The 14,799-nt window shown below is 35.8% G+C and overlaps 1 protein-coding gene across 2 annotated transcripts in view; it reads left to right on the top strand.

Annotated features, from left to right (window-relative positions):
- The window catches only part of wwc1 (WW and C2 domain containing 1), a 153,594-nt gene that overhangs the window by 39,590 nt on the left and 99,205 nt on the right, over positions 1 to 14,799 (top strand). For both annotated transcript variants that reach the window (XR_008835653.1, XM_056446976.1), the window contains exons 6-8: positions 4,874 to 5,003; positions 13,790 to 13,936; positions 14,039 to 14,109. Coding sequence is in view for 1 of the 2 variants with exons in the window: in XM_056446976.1 (XP_056302951.1) it covers positions 4,874 to 5,003; positions 13,790 to 13,936; positions 14,039 to 14,109 (348 nt within the window). In the remaining variant the exon portion in view is untranslated. The remainder of the gene's footprint in view (positions 1 to 4,873; positions 5,004 to 13,789; positions 13,937 to 14,038; positions 14,110 to 14,799) is intronic.

Below are 14,799 nucleotides of genomic sequence, written 5' to 3'. Positions count from 1 at the left end.
TGCTCCTAATTTTTGGTGGGTGCGACTAAATTTTGTCTGGTGCGCCTACATTTTTGAAGTTAGGAGCACCGGTGCTACCAAGAAAAAAGGTTAATTTTGAGCCCTAAGGTAGAATTTCTATTGCGTCAAAACCAGCTAAATCCACTTGTGCTTTTTTTGCAAAAACCTCTAAATTCACCTATTGGGACAAGACAGAGTAATTTGTTGAAAAATCACTAAATATGCAATTAGAAATTATTTTACCAAACATAAAACACATTACACAAACCACCTAAAATTAAAAATATATAAGTCTGTCAAGTAAGTGGCGGTTCATTCCGCTGTGGTAAACCCTGATAAACCAGGGACAAAGCAGAAGGAAAATTAATGAAAGAAATCTGTCAGTTAAGCCCATGAATCAATAACATTAAAACTGACAATATTTAAATCCTAACATTCTGTTGTCATTTCTGATATTTGGGATTTAGATTTAATGTAAGTAGAACAATGTAAACATTGTATACTAAGCTTGGTAGATTTAATTAATCTAGTGTAAAAACATTGTGAAACATCAATATCTGTGCATTGTCCATTAAAATTAAAAGCTTATCAGACGTATAGGTAATATGAAGTAATATAAATAATGTATAGTTTTATACATTATATTTATGTTTTTAAAAATAGTTTACATTAGCAAGTAAAACACAAGGTCTACTGGGCAAAAAGGGGATGTCTCTCAGACACTTTTAGAAGCGGTCATTCGTTCATTCTCACCATACTCAAGGTCTTGGTCTCTCTTTCGTCTCTTGTTTATCCTCATAGCATCCATGTAGGATAAAAGAACAGCATCTTAACTCTGTCTTTCGTGAAACGCAGTTTAATAATGTCACAGAGTTCATTCATGCAGTTGTGTGAAAACACAGCATCTGTGTCCTTCTGAGCACATTCCCACAATTGGTCAGAGCTGTATTAATACGATTAAGGTGTTTACATGCCTGCGTACATGTTGCAATTAATATTGGGCCACATATTTTGTACATGTGCACATATTTGAATGTGATTATGGTTTCTGTCATCAAGAGTTTAAACCAATTTCACAATTTAGGTTCTTAAAAAGGTCTTTAATCAGAGCATGAAGAATTCAATTCATTGAAGTCATGACACTGCAAAACCATTTAAAGCTTTCTCAATAGTTTGGAAAGATGCACCAGTTAATTGGCCATAAATCAAGACTTATTGCCAAAATGCATCAAGATATACCCACACCTTGCACTGTGGCAGAACAGAATCCAAATGAACACTAAAGTTAGGCCGCACCAATAAATTTAGGTTATTTTATTTAAAGGTGCCAAAGAATCGCTTCCAAACAAACCTTGATGCAGTTTGACTTACATATGAACACAACATAAACAACTAAAGGTGGAAAAGCCTGCAGCATGCATTCAGTTGTAATATATTCAAGATGTTAAAGTGACTCAAAAGTAAGTAAAAAAAATAAAGATTGTAGTTATAACCTAGAAACATCACCTGACAAATAAGAATGTGGATAACAACAGGTGATTCCCTTGATGCCAACAATGACCGACATATTAAGAGCTTTCCAACCTTCCAGATGACACATTAAAGGGTTGACAATTACACCAGCACGTACACAACAGACAGAACATTATTTTAATAATATTAATAACAGTAATAATAATATGCTTATTTGTATAGCAATTTTCAAGAACCAAGAGACACTTCAAAAAATAATATTAATAATATCTATATATTTTTAGCGTGTTAAGTCAACTTGTAAGGGTCTTTATTTTTTGTAGCCACACAGTCTTCATTATTTTTCAGGTTCAAGAACACTGATGTTAATCTACTAAGTTCACTGTATTGTTTGTTTGTTTGTTGAAAAATAAAAGACAGAAAGCAACAGCTGTTCATAATATCGTTGTCATGATTGGTCAGCTCACCTATCAATCAAACTTCCTGTGGAGGGTAATTTGGAGTTTTGGTTAATTCCTGTTTACAACATTGGACTTTGGATAGAACATTGGATTTGTTCAAAGAACATGTATCTTTGAATTGATTCTCTTTAAAGTGCTGCTGCTATAAATTAACGAATCAATTAAAATCATCTTTAATTCTATAGCGTTTTTACAATGTAGATTGTGTCAAAGCAGCATGTAGATTGTTTCTGAGCCTCGGACGTTATCAGGAAGGCTGTTTCAGAGTTTAGGAGCCATAAATGTGAAGGCTCAACCTCCTTTACTCGAATTTGCTACTCTGGGTACTACCAAAACCCTAAGTTTTGAGATTTTAAAGAGCGGGTTGGATTGTAGTGAGACATAAGGTTGTTAGATAAACAGGAGCTAGATTATTTAATGCTTTATAGGTAAGAAGCAATATTTTATAATCAATACGAAACTTAACAGGCATCCAGTGTAAGGAGGATAAAATTGGTATGATATAATCATATTTGGTAGACCTGGAAAGAACTCTGGCAGCTGCATTTTATACTAGCTGAAGTTTGTTAGTAGAGGATGCTGGGCAACCAGCAAATACAGCATTACAGTAATCCAGTCTAGAACCATGAACTAGCTTTTCTGCATATGAGATGGTTAGCATACTTCGTAACTTAGTGATATTTCTCAGATGAAAGAAAGCAGTTTTTGTGACATGGGATATATGATTTTCAAAAGGTAAATTGCTGTCTAATTTAACACCCAGGTCTTTTACAGATCACCTATCAATCAAACTTCCTGTGGAAAGTCATTTCCATTTTTGTTTAATTCCTGTTTACAACATTGGACTTTGGATTGAACTTTGGATTTGTTCAAAGAACATGTATCTTTAAATTGATTCTCTTTAAAGGGCTGCTGCTATAAATCAGTGAATCAAGGAAACCAGAAAACCCCAAAAAATAAACCTCAATAAGAGATGATATGGTTATTGGCCAACCTGCTAGTCCACCCATCTAACCAATCCCTACATCAAATGAAGAGCTTTAAATGATGCAATCTTTGTTTTTCCACCTTTAATTGCTTAAGAACTATTTCCCTTAGGGTTGTTTTAGGAAGCCGTTGACATAAAGCTATGGATTGGGCTCTTTTATTTTTGTATGTGAAAGGGCGTAGAGATGTTAGGCTGATTCCTGTTGACTGCCTCCCTCCCGTTCTCTTGGCCAGAGGAATGTAGACTAACCAGTTACTCAGGTCTGCACATGACTTACCGATGACTGGCTTTGCCCACTTCTGCCCCCCCTCCCATGTTCTTGGCTCTAATGGAGCTTGTCATTCCAAGAAACCATAAGCAAAATATTCAGCAGGTGTAAATCAGGGATTTGCCGTTATTGTGGTCTTTGGGACTTGGTGAAGGTCGCCCTCCCTGCTACAAGTGTTCACGCTTAGTGCATCATTGTATTCTTTATTGGCTCATATTACTACTAAGGTGGTTTGGTAGTGGACGTTGCCATAACTAATTGCTCCAGGTATGAGTTGGCTGCAAATATCCGGAAGCATTTTCTACAAAGTCTATTTCTCAGAGGCTAGTTCCAGTGGGAAGTGTGTTAGAAATCTGATTTGGTTTAAAATAATTATGGTGACTTGAGAAAGCCAACATACTGTTATACTACATAAACTTCTTCTTCTTCTTTTTTTTTTCTTCTTCTTCTTCTTCTTAGACTATTTTTAGAATGCATCTCCTACTAGACCGTTCATACTACAGCCACCAAACTTACTCCAAACCTCCAAACTGTACTGAATTAGGCTGCTATATCTTTTCCAACTGATCCGACTAACAGTTTTCCTGTCCCAGAAAAAAAAACTGTCCGAGAAAATTCGGAAAAGTCCCATTGACTTAACGTTGGACCAAACTTTGTGACCTTATAACTTTCTGCCAGACTGTTATAGAGACTTAAGGTTGGGCTCATTTAACTCAGACTACCAATCTTCCAATCTCTGATGACCTTTCAACTTACTAGCCACAACCTGGCAACCACTTACGACACCCTAGCTACTGTCCCTCAGACTTCCATTGTAAAAAACTGCCATTGACTTTAAATTGGACATACAGTATGGATAACATACCAATTCATACTAACATATACTAATCCATAGAATCATACTAACAACATACCAATCCACACTGGAAACATACCAATCCATACTGGAAACATACCAATTCATACTGGAACATGATAACATATATGTACTTATCTATGCCGACTTCATAAAAACTACTTCTGTTATTTACACGTTAAAATGACTTTAAACTTTCAGACTAGGCTTTCTCAAGCCACCATAAAGTTTGTCTACAAAGTTTACACTTTTCTAGTGAATTTTAACAGTGTTTTCCACTGACTTACGCAGTATACTGTATATAGTGGCATTTGCCCTATGGGAAATATATAGCCCAGGCTCATTGGAAATACCTGCCTCAGCTTATTAATTATAATTATTATTTTTATTTGTACTTTTTTTGCTAAATGGAAAATACTTTGCTCTGGGTTAATTTAGTTGTACGTTTCATGGCAAATCCACTGGAGAGCGATGTCTGCATTTTATCGAATCTGAAGTTCTTTACTTATATGCTACTTGTACATGTCCATGAGAAGGTCAGGCTTGTCGTACAGATCACATAACAAACAACTGACGTAATTCCTTCCTTAAACCCAAACAACAGTGTTTCAAAAGCAAACATAAAAGAAAGGTGTGATGTGAAAAGTGACCAGGGATTTACTTAGATTTTACGTTGATTTGATCTGTTTCCTGAAACCGTGCTTTACCAGACTCGAGCACTCTACATCACATGTACAACACTGAGCTACTGAGTACCATGTCAAAAAAAAGGTTGATCGTGACATAATTGGGCGATGCAAACGTGTGTATTTTCTGTCTTTCATCAGAATTGATCATAAAGTGTCCAGTGCCTCACATGGCTACAAACTGCATGAAGCCCAGGCCATCCTGAAGGAGGTGAAGACCATCAAAGATGCCATCAGCTCTGGAGAGAAGGAGAAGCAGGAGCTCATGCGGGTACGAATGAAGCTTGTTCTTTTGTCAACATTCTGATCTCAGTACATTTCTTAAGCTTTGTCTTTAAACATTACCCTAGTTGCAAAAAGACACAACGTTTCACCTTTAAATAAATAACTATTAGTTATCACCATACTTTTCTAATTGATTGCTTGCGTTAAGTGCAAACAAGTTTTTAAGGGTGTTTTCACACCTGCCTTATTTAGTTCTGTTGAGCACTAGAGTTCGTTTTCCCACTTGGTGCGGTTCGTTTGGGTAGGTGTGAATGTACCAATCATTCTCGAGTGCCCATCAAAAGCGGTCCAAAAAAGTGTACCGAGACCTCCTTGAAGAGGTGGTCTCAATATGCTTTCAAACAAACCCCAGACCAGTTTGTTTGTGGTGAGAACATGATCTGACAGCGCTGTGCATTATAGGATGTGGAGGAAAAATATTTGTTAACAGCGCTTTGCCAACAATTTTAAACAGAGAGAGAGAGAGAGAGGGAAAAACATTACCTGATGGATTGTTGGTAATATTTCCGGAAGAGGACCATATCGCAGTTTAAATAAATTAATTCCCGCCTCCTCCTGAAGTGACTTGCGATGCGCCTTCGCCATTTGCAATGCATTAAAACATTGTTTTCCAGCCGCAGCCGCACTTCATTCTCGAAATGTATAGTTTGTCTATAGTGATGTATACAAACTTTATAGTATACTATAACCAGGAATACAATCAGCCAGCGAAGTCCTCCCTCCATAGTAAAAAGTGATATTTTGTGTCTGCCGGTTTGTCTGCCAGACCCAAAAACAACAGAAAAATTCTACTATGTATCAGTTGTTGCCCTTGGTCCAGACCAAGTGTGCCACACACCTGCTTTTCAGTGAAGGTCCCGGCAGTTAGATCGCCCTCTAGGGGCTGGCTGCAGTACAAGTCATAAAGCCCGCCTCCTCCGTGTTAATGAACGAGACTTGAGCCCAAATAAAAAAATTAATTACACTTGCAATAAAATGTCCCGAAAGATGGTTTTGGTCAATTAGGGCACTGGTTATCAAGCTGATATAGGTGCAGATCTTCATTTTGTTTTTAGCCAGTAATTTAATGCTTGGCGTGTCATCGTGATTAACTGTTGTGATTGACAGTTTCTCAAAGCAGACCGTCGGAGCTTCAGGAGCAGATTGAAGTATCAATGTTCAATTTCTGTGTTATTTTACCATGATAAAATGAGTTGTTCAGCAGTAAACTATACTTTCTGACCTACAGGATCTGGTGGAACACTGTTTATTCGGTAAAGTGAGGGCTTTATCGGGCTTTATTATTTTGCTGATACATGCCTAGCCATGACAGGGAAAATACAGGCGATTGTTATCTAGCAGTACTTCTCTTTATGGGTCTGAAATAATAATTAGGAAGACATATCTAATGTTAGCCGATCTCCAGATCAATCTCCTGTAACGTTATTTGAACTTGATTTACAGGACATCTCTGACATTTAGAGTTTCGGCTATTGAGTTCATCTACTGAATTTGCTGTTATAAAATAATAATGTTCTAGAAACAGAATCTTGTATAACAAATAGAGCTGTAAATGTTATATATTATTTATATGCATCATTTACTGTTGGCTTTTTAATTGAAAACTCCTAATAAACATTAAAATAAAGGTAAATTCCACTTTGATATAATTAAGGCATGGACTAAACCAAATGAAAATGGAGGCAAATAATGATAAACAATATAGAAGCGATGTTCAGCAGCTGATAGACGTCAGTTGATGTATTAATACTGCTAATTTTATTGTACAAATGTATGAAAGAGTGTTTATTTTGCAGTCCAACATATATTGTTTTTATAAAATTATTAAAAACGGCTTACATCACACATTTTTTTAATAAATCGTAAGTTATTACGTGTCAAGTGCAGAAGTTCAGGAGGTGTGGTTGATTGGACGTACAAGCGTTTGGTTGGAAGCTTGATTCCATGGCTCCGCCTCTGACTCCATCATGTAGTCCCTTCTGCGCATGCCCAGACTCCAATTTCAGCAGTTTTGCGACAGTTTGTGCCTGTCATGAGGCGTTTTGCCTTCAAAGCTTTCAATGGGAAAAGGCGCTGTCATCCATTTTTTCAGTTCAGACCAAATGAACCCAATCACAGATGTGAAAGCACCCTAAAATACTTTTACGTTCAGTGCAAACAAGTTTTTAAAAGATATGCAAGAAATTACACTTTAAAGTGTATTAAAGTGTGTTTATGAAAAGCCCCAAAGAAATCTAAATCTAAAGATTGACAGGTATATGAACAAATATTGTTTTTTCTTAAAAGGATAGTTCACACAAAGCTGAAAATTCTGTCATCATTTACTCGTTTCTTTCTTTCTTCTGCTGAACACAACAGAATATATTTTGTACAGTTTTAGAAACCCACTATGGAAGTACATTCAAAATATCTTATTTTGTGTTTGTAACCACCTGAGGGCGAGTAAACAGTACATCAAAGTTCATTTTTGGGTGAACTATCCCTTTAGGAGTGATCTGGGAGCACAGTCCTCTATCCTTTCGTCATTAGGACTTTTTTGTATCTCATTTCCCGCTGTACTTGTGCACATTTTCAGTCAAGTGAATCTCCATAATGGCGAAGTCCACACAGAAGTAGGCAAATTGATCTATCCAAATAGAAGTGCTACACTCACTGAGTAACTCTAGCCAGTCAGATTAGCATAATAAGCTGATGTGTTTGTCCAGATAGGAGTGGCTTTTACCGAAGACGACAAATACAAGCACAGTCTCTTCCTGCCGTTATTTGTCTCTTACCTGCACAAAAAATGTGTGTGAATAATTGACATAATGAGGTTAAGTAATGGCACGTAGAAGCAGGGTGTTTAACCTTTATGAATCAGGTTGCTTTTTCTTTGTTTTCACATAATAACAGCGTAGATTTCGTCAGACGAAAAATGTTTGTTGTCTATGGCTTGAAACAAACAGAATCTTTACAGGTCTGCTGTGCCAGTAAATTGACTGAGTAAAATGAATGCATGCGCTCAGATCCGCTTATCTAATGATCGAACAGCAAAATTTAGCAGTCCAGCGGATTATAACAAAAGATGATCTTTGTTAGTTTTTATCTTTTTGACTACATTTTAGTCTCGTCTTTTTGTAGGTGCTGATATAGTAATTGTTAGTACCTAATAATATCCATGTTGTCATGTCTTCGTCTAGTCTAATGGTGCGTTCACACCAGACCTGGATGTAGCATTAAGCGTGAGGGATTTACATGTTAAGTCAATGCAAAGACACTACCGTACCACTTTTTGGTCACCCTTTGCAAAGGGTACCTAGCACGAATTGTATTTTTGTCCCATTCTTCCTGCCAACGAGTCTTAAGGTGGGCAAAAACACAGGGTCTTCGTTGTTGCATTTTGCACTTAAAATTGCACCACACATTCTCTATTGGAGACAGGTCAGGACTGCAGGCAGGCCAGTCAAATACATGTATCCCAATACATGCGTTGACCAAACAAAACTTATCAAATATTTTGTGTTCATATTGTCTGCAATGAAATACTAGTCAAAGTAAATTTGGAAATCACTACTTTGCTTTTTTATTTGGTTTTTCTGATTTGAGGTTGTAAGTTAAAAGAGGATAAAATGCATTACTACATGTGCACTACATTACTAGATCTTCAAATCCAAAAACCTATCAAGTGGATTATTTGTTTTTAATAATAGTTCTTGTTATGTGATATGGGTGAATGTGAAGGTCTATTTGTTTTCAAGTTATGTGTTTGCACTTGCATAGCTGAGTGTGAAGTCTGCTTGTTTGTATAATGTTTTGTTAACCTGCTGCTCTTGAATGTAGGCCTAAAGACAATATTTGACTATGTACTGTTTGCAACGTTCCCGTAATGTACAATTCAGGGTTAGTGGATGGCTTGAGTTTAATTGTGTTTGCTCATGTATTGTTTACACATTTAGACTTGCTGCCTGTCCTACTGAAATCATATAATCAAATTAGTATTTTATTGGTGGATATGTTGACTCTTAAAACTATATATTTTGCCAAAAATGCAGTTTTTTTTAAATCAAACGAACAATAAAAGTAATCAATTTACAGTATGTGTGGTTTTAATATTAGGAAAAAAGTATATACAGTTAAAGTCAGAATTATTAGCCCCCTTGAATTATTAGCCCCCCCTGTTTATTTTTTTCCCCAATTTCTGTTTAACAGAGAGATTTCTTCAACACATTTCTAAACATAATAGTTTTAATAACTTATTTCTAATAACTGATTTTTTTTATTTTTGCCATGATGACAGTAAATAATATTTGACTAGATATTTTCAAGACACTTCTATACAGCTTAAAGTGACATTTAAGGGCTTAACTAGGTTAATTAAGTTAACTAGGCAGGTTAGGGTAATTAGGCGAGTTATTGTATAATGATGGTTTGTTCTGTAGACTATCGAAAAAAATATAGCTTAAAGGGGCTAATAATTTTGACCTTAAAATGTTTTTTTTTTAATTAAAAACTGCTTTTATTCTAGCTGAAAAAAAACAAAACAAATGAGACTTTCCCCAGAAGAAAAAATATTATCAGACATACTGTGAAAATTTCCTTGCTCTGTTAAACATCATTTGGGAAATATTTAAATTCATTGAAAAGAATAATATTTACATTTAATTATATATATATATATATATATATATATATATATATATTTATATATATATATATATATATATATATATATATATATATATATATATATATATATATATATATATATATATATATATATATATATATATATATATATTATTATTATTATTATTATTATTATTATTATTATGTTTTTTTTTTTCATTAATGGTAATGTTTTTTAATAAATTTATTTAACTTTATTATTTTTAAGGTCACTATTATTAGCCCTTTAGCCGCCTTAAGATTTTTTTCTAAATGGCTACAGAACAAACCACAATCCAATAATTTGCCGAATTAAAGGTTCGAGAAATACTCATCCTTTTTTTTAAGGCAAGGCGAGGCAAGTTTATTTATATAGCGCATTTCATACATAGTGGCAATTCGAAGAGAAAGACATAATAGTGCGATCGGTCGGATGTAGCACGATGCTCATTCAGTAAAGGCACAGCTAAACAGATGTGTTTTCAGTCTTGATTTGAATGTGCCTAATGTTGGAGCACATCTGATCATTTCTGGAAGCTGATTACAGTAACGAGGGGCGTAATAGATGAAGGCGGATTCACCCTGCTTTGACTGTACTTTTGGAATTTCTAGTTTTTAGGCTCCTAAAGATCTGAGTGATCTATTAGATTTGTATTCAGTGAGCATATCTGTAATGTATTGAGGTCCTAGGCTATTTAGTGATTTATAGAGAAGTAATAATACCTTAAAATCTGTTCTGAATGTAACTGGAAGCCAGTGTAAAGACCCGAGGACAGGTGTGATGTGCAGTCTGACATGATCTTTTAGAAATCATTGTAATTTGTTGCATCTCTTTATGTTTTAAAGTTAAAACACGTTGAAAACTATGATGCATTTTATTTATCATTAAACAATATTTATTTCAAATTATAATTTTTAATAATAAATATAACAATAAAAACAACATTTATCAGCCGAAATTGATATGGCCACTAACATATTGTGCATCTCTAGTAGTAATAGAAGTATTCATTTTATTTAAAAACCACCTACTAGACCTAAACTATTGATATGGTGGTCATTATGTAGATGGATTGTTCACAACCTCATACTTTAATGTTTAAGCATTCAGAGGGAAGCTTTTTCTCTTCATGAGTTGACCCCATTTCTCATTTCTTGTATCATCTATTTATTTATTTCTGTCTTTTCCTCACTGTTCAACAAGCATATGGAGAGGCAGGCAATGCTAAATAATGCATGTCAGCCGCTGCAGCTGGCAAACCTCCTCTGTAACGTGAACGCTGATAGCGTCTTGTGTCTTTCCTGAGAACAAACTTCCATTCCTGTAGCCTCACGTCCACTCTCTGCTCATCATTTCAAATCCCACTGAAGTGTTTGAGTTGTAAAACACCACAGTTGCAGTTTCTCACTTCAGTTAATAATTTTTTTTTTGTGTGTGACGGAATTCTATTCATCAGATCATCTCTCCAATCAAATGCTTTATAATATATGCATCATTCTGCTCCCTACAATATGCTGGAATTAGTCAGTTCACATGTAACCAAGTGTTTTTATATATGGTGAATACCACATAGTTATAATAGTGAAGGTCAAGCACGGCAAGACAAGGCAAAAGAAATGTGTCGTAATGTTTACAGTACAGTTTACAAGACTCAGCACTAAAGTGTGTGTGTGTGTGTGTGCGGTTTATAAAGTCCATGTATTCAGTTCAGGAGCATCTCTCAGGCATGAGTGTGTGTTATCATTGGAATCCAGAACAGGTGCGTGTGAGCGGTGCATGACTGGATCTGTAGTCCATATAAAGGCTTTAGGGTTCTGCATGTCCAGGGTCGCATATAGATTATAAAATATTCAGACCATGTAAATATGCATTCCATTTGGATAAATGAAGGGCTGAGCAAAAAACTAACAAAGTTAAAAACATTTTTTTTGAAAGTGGTCGATTCAATATTGATTAGGCATGGGCCAGTATAAGATTCTGATGGTATGATAACCTTGGATAAAAATATCATGGTTTCATGGTATTGTGATGACAGCTATATTTCTGAGTTCTTTCAGCTTCCTTAGCAATAACACTTTTAAAACACTAGTAGATGATGGAGTTTCTATTCTACACTGTGTCAAGTATTGGGTTTTTAATGCATATTCTTATGTGTACAATGCTACTGTGGCAGTACCTAAAAAAAGTCACACTCATTCAAGAAAGAGAGAAGGAACAACTTTTCAATAACTTTAATCGAAGCAAACAAAACAAATGTGTTCATCTGAAGCTCCTCTGCATGGCTCGACACTTATTAAGCACTCATAACACTGGCCTTTCTCTGCCCCAGTGGCTCTTGGCCCCACCCACACTAGCTCTTCCACTACAGATCGCCACAACATGCTGTACATTTTTTTTAAGATATGTGTGTCAGGGTTTGGGGAAGGAAATGTATAATTTCCTATAATTTTGTAAAATTATAAATTGGCCTCATGGCACTCAAAAGGGGCGGCCCGTCCAGGATACAAGTGAATTCAGGTGAAAACCCTAAACAAAGTGTAGCAGAAACTAAATCATACTTTAAAATATAAACTAAATCAAAACATAATAGTTTATGCAAAAATATGTTAAACAGATTGGATAAAAATATCACAGTTTCATATCAGGCTGATTAATTAAAATGAATCATTAACTTCTGCTGTCTTCATTAGTTGTTAGTTAGTTAGTTACAATTTTAAACAGCATTTTTGAATATCTTTTCTGCTAGAGATACTGTTGTCCTAAAAACAAAAAAAAATTCTATACAATATACCAGAAAATTGTCAGTTTTAAAACCTTGACTTTTCCAAACCGCGGTATACCTTGAAAATGGTGATTGTCCCATGCCAAATATAGATTGTGATTTTATTTATTTTTTTCTAGGGTTTTTTTTAGTCCTTAAGTCTGTTTCTTAATCTTCACAGTGCGATAACATCAGAGGAAGCTAAAATAATATAAAAATGTCAATCAACAGAAACGTATGTCAGTACACATTTTTCAAAGTGAAGAGTGTCTGTTTAAAAAAAAAAATTTTATTGGCAGCAACCGTTTTTGTGCCACCAGTGTGTCTCGCATTCTAACCACATGCTGCACCTTACATTGTTGACGGAGCGCACTGAGTGCCTGCAGTTTAAAAATGTGAACTTTGTGCCGAAACGTTGCGCTTCAGCACCAACACTATCGATACAATGGTTGCCTAGCAACATAAATGTTATGTTGGTGTTGAAAAACATCTTTAGCTTAAGAATATACTGGCAGAGCTGTATTTCCTCAGGATGGAAATAGAGAATAATTAGCATAGCCGCTGTTAATAGTGTATATAAACGAGATGTAAAAACCTGCGTGGAGCACATTTATGCATCATACCGCTATGTGATGCATTGAGTGTATGCTTTACTAAAAAGATAGATCTTTAATCTAGTTTTGAACCACGAGAGTGTGTCTGAGCCTAGGACATTATCAGGAAGGCTATTCCAGAGTTTAGGAGCCATAAATGAGAAGGCTCGACCTCCTTTACTCGACTTTGCTATTCTAGGTACTACCAGAAGCCCTGAGTTTTAAGATCTTAGAGAGCGAGTTGATTTGTAGCAAGACAGAAGGTTGGTTAGATAAACAGGAGCTAGATTATTTAATGCTTTATAGGTAAGAAGCAATATTTTATAATCAATACGAAACTTAACAGGCAGCCAGTATAAGGAGGATAAAATTGGGGTGATATGATCATATTTTCCAGACCTGGTAAGAACTCTAGCAGCTGCATTTTGTACTAGCTGAAGTTTGTTAATAGAGGATGCTGGGCAGCCAGCGAACAGGGCATTACAGTAATCCAGTCTAGACGTCATAAAAGAATGAACTAGCTTTTCTGCATCTGAGATGGATTGCATACTTCGTAACTTAGTGATATTTCTCAGATGAAAGAAAGCAGTTTTTGTGACATGGGATAAATGATTTTCAAAAGGTAAATTGACTGAATTTGTCAGTCCATTCACAAATGTCAGAGAACACTAAACAGAGGGCATAGATTTTCTGACCCCGCGTAAATAAGCACTTAAATTGTTCACAAAAGGCCAAAATCTGATGGGTGATTGATTATTGTGTTTTTCTGTCAGAAACTGGCCGTGCTGAAAGATGGTTTCCAGTTAGATTATGGCTCTCAGTCTGACCTATGGGCCAGCAATCCTTCCCTGGCCAACTCCAACCTCTCACTGCCCCGACTCTATTCAGACGCAGAGTCCCAAACAGACATACCTGCCCAGGTGAGAGACAGCGCTCTGGTTTACATGCTCATGAATGATGATTCATTTGTAGAATGAAATGACTTTTATAATTGTAGTTTAATTAATTCTTTTTTATTTAAGTTTGTATCAAGCTCAAATAAACTGGCGGAGAAGGTACGACTGAGCCTGAAATATGAGGAGGCAAAAAGAAGGTATTTTTTTCTTTGGAATTTTATTGTTTGTATGTAACTAGATATGTTTTTTTTTAGCTTGAAAATATACATTGCATCCTGAAAGTATTCATAGCACTTCACTTTTTTCACATTTTTATGTTACAGCCTTATTCCAAAATGGATTAAGTTCATTTATTTCCTCAAAATTCTACACACAATACTCCATAATGACAATGTGAAATTTTTTTTTTGAAATTGTTGCAAATTTGTCAACGCATAAACCAAGCATGAAGGCAAAGGAATTGTCTGTAGACCTCCGAGACAGGATTGTCTCAAGGCACAAGGCTGGGAAATGTTACATAAAAACCTCTGTTGGTCTGAAAGTTCCAATGAGCACAGTGGCCTCCATCATCCGTAAGTGGAAGATGTTTGGAACCACCAGGACTCTTCCTAGAGCTGGCTGGCCATCTAAGCTGAGTGATCAGGGGAGAAGGGCCTTACTCAGGGAGGTGATCAATAACCCGATGTTCACTTTTTCTGAGCTCCAGCGTTCTTCTGTGGAGAGAGGAGAACCTGACAGAAGGATAACCATCTGTGCAGCAATCCACCAATCAGGCCTGTATGGTAGAGGGGCCAGACGGAAGTCACTACCCACCTGGAAGGCATCTGAAGGACTCTCAGACCATAAGAAACAAAATTCTCTTGTCTGATGAGACTAAAATTGAACTC

The sequence above is a fragment of the Danio aesculapii genome, chromosome 21, assembly GCF_903798145.1.
Source record: "Danio aesculapii chromosome 21, fDanAes4.1, whole genome shotgun sequence".
NCBI classification, from domain to species: Eukaryota; Metazoa; Chordata; class Actinopteri; order Cypriniformes; family Danionidae; genus Danio; species Danio aesculapii.
Note: the sequence above shows the minus strand (reverse complement) of the source record. Positions and strands in the feature narration are given on the sequence as shown.